This window comes from Myotis brandtii, unplaced genomic scaffold (assembly GCF_000412655.1).
Source record: "Myotis brandtii unplaced genomic scaffold, ASM41265v1 scaffold628, whole genome shotgun sequence".
Lineage (NCBI taxonomy): Eukaryota > Metazoa > Chordata > Mammalia > Chiroptera > Vespertilionidae > Myotis > Myotis brandtii.
In genome coordinates, this window is record NW_005370403.1 from 124,097 (window position 1) to 130,272 (window position 6,176).

A 6,176-nucleotide genomic window follows, 5' to 3' on the forward strand; every position below is an offset into this window, starting at 1 on the left:
GGGGGGGGGGGGGGCGCAGGCAGAGGGACGGGGCAGGTGCCTTTCAGCCAGGCACAGGGTACAGGCTCTGCCCTGGGGAAAGGAGAGGGGACGCTGAAGGGGCTTTTTTTTTTTAACTTAAATAAATTGTTTTTAAAATGTATTTAAAAAATGTATTTCTCTGTTTCAGGGAAAGAGAGAGAGAGAGAGAAAACATCAATGATGAGAGAGAATCACGGATCGGCTGCCTCCTGCACGCCCCCCACTGGTGATCGAGCCCACAACTCGGGCCTGTGCCCTGACCGGGAATCAAACTGTGACCTCCTGGTTCTTGGGTCCATGTTCAGTCACTGAGCCACACTGGCCGGGCCGGGAATGTTTGTTTTTAAACCAACTGGTGCAGCCACTTCTGGAAGGATACACACAGTGTGGCCACAGAGGCGCTCTCCGTCCCAGGAGGCCGCAGCCGTCCCCCAGGTGGGAACGGGGACCTGGCCGCATGGCCCTTCATGGGGACGGTCAAGGGTGGCCCTTCCCTTCAGACAGAGCGGCCGGCTTGCCGTCGCTCCCAGTCGGGCTGTTTGGCACCCTCTCCCCCCCTCACTCCTGTGCGAGCCCCTCAGCGCCCCGGACCACAGCCAACGCTGCTGCTGCTTTTAAAAATCTTCTCCTGAGGGTATTTCCCCCATTGATTTTATTTATTTATTTATTTTTAAAATATATTTTATTGACTTTTTACAGAGAGGAAGGGAGAGGGATAGAGAGTTAGAAACATCGATGAGAGAGAAACATCGACCAGCTGCCTCCTGCACACCTCCTACTGGGGATGTGCCCGAAACCAAGGTACATGCCCTCGACCAGAATCCGACGCTCCATCCACTGAGCCAAACTGGCCAGGGCCATTGATTTTTTTTAGAGAGAATGGAGGGGGAGGAGGAGGGGGGAGATTGAGAGGGAGAGAGAAGCATCGATGTGAGAGACACATTGATTGGTTGCCTCCCATCTGCACCCTGTCTGGTTCGATTCCAGGTCAAGGGCATGTACCTGGGTTTCAGGTTTGCTCCCCGATCCTGGTCGGGGTGCCTGCGGAGGCAACCGGTTGATTAACTGTCTCACATCAATGTTTCTCTCTCTCCCCCACTCCCTTCCACTCTCTCTGCAAAGCAATGGAAAAAATATTCTCAGGTGAGAATTAACCAAATAATAATAATAATAATAGCCCTAACCGGTTTGGCTCAATGGATAGAGCATCGGCCTGTGGACTCAAGGGTCCCAGGTTCGATTCCGGTCAAGGGCATGTACCTTGGTTGCGGGCACACTCTGTAAAAAATCAATAAAATATATATATAAAAATAATAATAATAATAAGTAACCAGCAGTGCCGGTAGGAGGGGTGACAATGGTACCTGGTGCAGAACTGAGTTCGCTCCCCTGGTTACCCAGCGTGGCTTCTCCCTGCCCGGGGGTGGGGGGCGGCCTGCACCCAGCAGTCCTGGCAGGCGTGTGGGTGGCACGTGAGACGCTGAGCCGACTAGCACTGGGTCACTGCTTTGGGAACATGGCTGTAGGCTGTAAATTCCAGTCTCAGACAGTTCCGCTTGTAAGAAGGGTTTGTCAGGTCAGCGCAAGAATGTTTGTCTCCCAACTTGTACTTCCCAAGTCCAGAGATGTCTGTGACATCAACACCGTGGACGTTGGGGTGACTCAGCCTCGCCCGGAATGTGCAAAAGTTCCCTCTCAACCCCCGAGCAAGGGGGGCTGGTTCCTGGTGAATTCCTGCCGCTCAAGGGCTGGTTCCATTCTTGAGGCGGAGCTCGCCCCCTCGTGGAGAAGGCCGGCACCTCTGGATTCTAGCCGATGGCGCGCCCACAGGAGGGTGGGAGAGAGCCCCAGGCTTGTTCTTGGGTTATGGCTATTATTGTTTTTTGTCCTGGGTGAGGAAGACAATCCAGTGTGAGGGGTTCGGGGGGAACCCCGCTGAGGAACTGGTGGCAGGGGAGGCAGCCCCATCCTCCGGCCCTTACCCCGACCCCACACCGGCCAGCAGCCGGGCCTCAGCCACAGCCACGCAGCTGCAGAGAGGAACCTGCCCACAGCTCACCAGCTGGCACGCGGCCCCCCCTGCCCTGTTTTCAGGAGAGAACACAGCCCTCGGCCCCGACTGTGGCTGGTGAGACCGTGAGCTGGTCCTTGCGAGCCGCCCAGACTCGTGACCCACACCCAGGGTGTGATAACAAACACACGTCGCTTTCAGCCACTAAACAGCGGCACTTTGTTCCGTCGCAATAGGAACCAGTCGGCAAAGTGGGAAGCAAGACTCTCTTACCTTCCCGCTCCCGAGCCCCCGGGGCGCCTTTTAAAGCGGCAGAACGGCCCGGCCGGCGGGGCTCATTGGCTGAGCGTCGGCCTAGGAACCAGGAGGTCACGTTCGATTCCCGGTCAGGGCACAGGCCCGGATCGTGGGCTTGATCCCCAGTGGGGGGCGTGCAGGAGGCAGCCGATCCATGAGTCTCTCTCATCACTGATGTTTCTCTCTCTCCCTTCCTCTCTGGAATCAATTAAATATATTTAAAAACAAATTAAAAAATAAAGTGGCGGAATGGTCAGCGAGTCAGTCACTCTGCACCTCATAGCTGCTTCCTTCCCTTCCTGCCTCTGGCTCCTGCCTGGCCCACACTGCCGGGACCACAGCCAGGGAGGTGGCGTCCCCAGCGGGAGGGGTGTTTCTGTCGGGGATCCCACCAAAGAGCCCCAAGAATGCGAAGTCGGGCTGGGCTCCAGGGGCCTCAGGGGGTCAGTGATGGGAAATGGACTCACGTCGCCACTGCTTTCCGCCCTCAGACAACAAAAGGTGGGTGCTATGGTCTGAACGTGCCCCAGAATCGACATGGTGAAACCTCCCCCCAGAAGTGATGGCAGCAGGGACGGGCCTTTGGGAGGTGTGAGCTCACACGGGTGGAGCCCTCACCAACGGGGTTAGCGCCCTTATAAATGGGCCCCGCCCCACCCGGTCGGCCACATGAGGACCAGGGAGGAGCTGGCCGTGCATGAGCCGGAGGGGGACCCCCCAGACACCGCACCTCCTCTGCCAGCATCTGACCTGGGACTTCCAGACCCCAGGCCGGGAAGTAACACACCCCTGCTGTTTACATGCTCACACGCCGCCCGTAGCTCAGCCAAGAGCAGACGGAGACGATGGCGCCAGCTCCACCGAGACCGTTGCTCACGGGAAAGCCAGCTGACACCTGGGCAGTCCCTTCAACATCACTTTATTCTCCTTTATGCAGAGCGGTGGGAGAGAAAACACTCCGTAGATTCTTCTGGAAGCTGTCAAGACGCTGGGAAGATGAATGAGAAGCTGACGTAGATCGGGCTGCCCACAGTTTGGATTTGCAAGACCTACAGGACGAAGCAACGTGAAGGCAGTGGGGCTGGAACACTAGCTCTCGGCCCCGCCGAGGGGAGGCCCTTCGCTCTCAACTCTGGCTGCTCATTTGAGTCACCTGGCGAAGGCCTTTAAAATACACTTAAAATGTTTAAGTATATTCCCGGCCGGCGTGGCTCAGGGGTTGAGCATCGACCCATGAACCAGGAGGTCAGGGTTCGATTCCCGGTCAGGGCACAGGCCCGGGTTGCGGGCTCGGTCCTCAGTGTGGGGGGTGCAGGAGGCAGCCGATCCATGAGTCTCTCTCATCATGGATGTTTCTCTCTCTCTTCCTCTCTGAAATCAATACAAATATATTTAAAAAGCAACAACACCATTAGTGATTTGTACCTTAATGGAACTGATTAGAGAGAGAGAGAGAGAGAGAGAGAGAGGAGAAATGACCACTCACTTGGCTCTTGCAGGTCGGCCTGACGAACTGGAACTTCTGCAGGATGGGCTTGGTCCCGAAATCCTGCCACTGGCCGTCCACCCGCACATGCGCCCTGATCTCGTACTTGACCAGGCGCTGGGGCCACAGGCTGACCAGGCCGTGCTCGCAGACCTCGGAGGGGATCCCCACGTCCGCCGGCCTGATTCTCTGAAAGGAGAGCCGCCGCTTCAGGGGGGGCCAACTCTGCGACCCCTGGCTCCTGACCCCTCGGCCTCCTGCGAAGTGCACGGACCAGGCAGGCGTCTCCCAGAATCCCACTTCCTGGGCGCCTGCTGCGGAGTCAGCTGCCGTCTGAGCCCTGACCACGTGCCAACCGCTGGCCGACGGACCGGGGTTCGGCCAACCCGGACTAACCGAGCTCCTCGACCTGGAAGGTCTTCATGGCGCTTTGTCAGAACTTAAACACCCATGTGGCTCGGTGGTTGATGTCACCTCGTGAACCAGGAGGTCACGGTTTGATTCCCGGTCAGGCCAAAGGCCCAGGTTGTGGGCTCGATCCCCTGTGGGCACTTCCTGTTGCCTCCACAGGCAAATGACCACCTCAAACCACCGCCCATCGTGTAGGAAATGAAGAGGAACTAAGCCCCACAGGTGGATCCAGAGCCTAGAATCCCCCCGTCCCACTCCCCCTGCAGCTGTGCCAATAGAGGCAGGTGACCAGGAAGGCACTCAGCCTGAGGGCTGCACCTGTTACATGAGCTCACACTAGTTGCAATCAATCAAACGCATCAGGTCTGTGAGTGGGACTAGCACCAGCCTGGCGGCACACTCCGCTAGCCGCTAAGTAACGACTGCTCGGCTGTTATTGATGTGGGTGGCCTGGGCCCCGAGGCCGTCTCGGGGGGGCCCCCCGCCCTGTCGCCGCGCCCTCACCTGCATGTAGAAGCTGTAGGAGGTGCTGTTGTTTCGGATGCCCCTCATGGCAAAGAAGAACCCGTAGATGGCAATCGTTTCCGAATACGACGAGTACTCCTAAGTTGGGACAGAAACGACAACATGATGAGGGAAATCCGCAGCGTTCACAGGCCAGGGGACAGCCTGGCCGGCGGGCTCAGTGTTGAGTCTTGACCTATGAACCAGGAGGTCTGGGTTCAAGTCCAGTCAGGGCACATGCCCAGGTTTCGGGCTCGATCCCCAGTAGGGGGCGTGCAGGAGGCAGCCAATGGATGATGTTTCTCTCTCATCATTGATGTTTCTATCTCTCCCTTCCTCTCTGTCTAAAAGTCAATAAAAAACATATTAAGAAAGAAAAAATAGGTTCACCCTCGCAACCTTAAACACAGGCGTGGAGCGTTCTCTCTCACGGAGCAGAGGCTCTCTGTGTGGGGGCGGGGGTGAGCCCTAACCCAGTCTGCCCAGGCCTTTCCCAGTTTTAGAACAGAACGCCCAGCATCCCAGGGGAGCGCCCCCACCCCTGGGAACCGGAACAGAGGGCCACCCTCACCCTCGGGGAAATGTTGGACGTGCCCATTGAGTCGCTGGAGGGCCTGTCCCAGGCCCTGTCTTGGGAAGTTTATTTCCTGGGGGGCGGTGAGCGTGCAGAAGAGGCCCCTCCAGCTTCCTCTTCTGCCCTGGGCTTCGCACCAGAGGTCAGAGGGATCCTGCCACGATCCCCGCCCACGCCCAGCGCCAGTACCTTATAGAAGAGCAGCCCGAACCTCACCGCCTGGTGGGGGAGGTCTTTCGCGAAAGCCATGTCGCCCCCGCACTCCAACTGCAAAGAGAACAGTTTACCGGCAGCCTGATCCTCCACCTCCACCTCCACCTCCACCTCCACCTTTTGAAGATATACATGTTTATTGATGTCAGAGAGGAAGGGAGAGGGAGAGAGAGAAACATCAATGATGAGAGAGAATCACGGATCGGCTGCCTCCCGCACGCCCCCCACTGGGGATCAAGCCCACAGCCCGGGCCTGTGCTCTGAGCAGGAATGGAACCGTGACCTCCTGGTTCCTAGGTCGATGCTCAACCACTGAGCCACGCCGGCCGGGCCCTGACATCAGCTCCACATGAGCTCCCCGGTCCTCACAGCCCCACTGCGCTGGGGGGAGTTCTGTCCCGGGTCCTGCCTTCAGCCCTCGGCCGGATCACGGTGTTCACCGAAAACCTACTCGGTGCCAGGCACCGGCTCATGGCCTTCAGAGAACGCAAAGACGAGAGCGAGAGACGGCCGAGGAGTCGCCCCGGAAACAACACGTGACCCGAGTGCCCTGATCATGAGGCAGAGGATGGTCACAGCCACGGTCACGGGAAAAGGGGGCCATGTGGCCCCCTCCCCCTCCCGCTCCCTCTCCCCCACCCCCCCCTCCCCCTCCACCT

General features: G+C 58.1%; 1 protein-coding gene across 1 annotated transcript in view; it reads right to left on the reverse strand.

The window, feature by feature from the left end:
* Positions 1 to 3,232: 3,232 nt before the first annotated feature.
* Positions 3,233 to 6,176, reverse strand: part of BTBD16 (BTB (POZ) domain containing 16) — a 38,197-nt gene continuing 35,253 nt past the window's right edge. Inside the window, exons 12-15 of the mRNA XM_005880157.2 lie at positions 5,494 to 5,571; positions 4,731 to 4,829; positions 3,816 to 4,004; positions 3,233 to 3,378 (exon numbers count right to left, since the gene is read on the reverse strand). Coding sequence (XP_005880219.1) covers positions 3,310 to 3,378; positions 3,816 to 4,004; positions 4,731 to 4,829; positions 5,494 to 5,571 — 435 coding nt within the window. The 3' untranslated portion in view covers positions 3,233 to 3,309. The remainder of the gene's footprint in view (positions 3,379 to 3,815; positions 4,005 to 4,730; positions 4,830 to 5,493; positions 5,572 to 6,176) is intronic.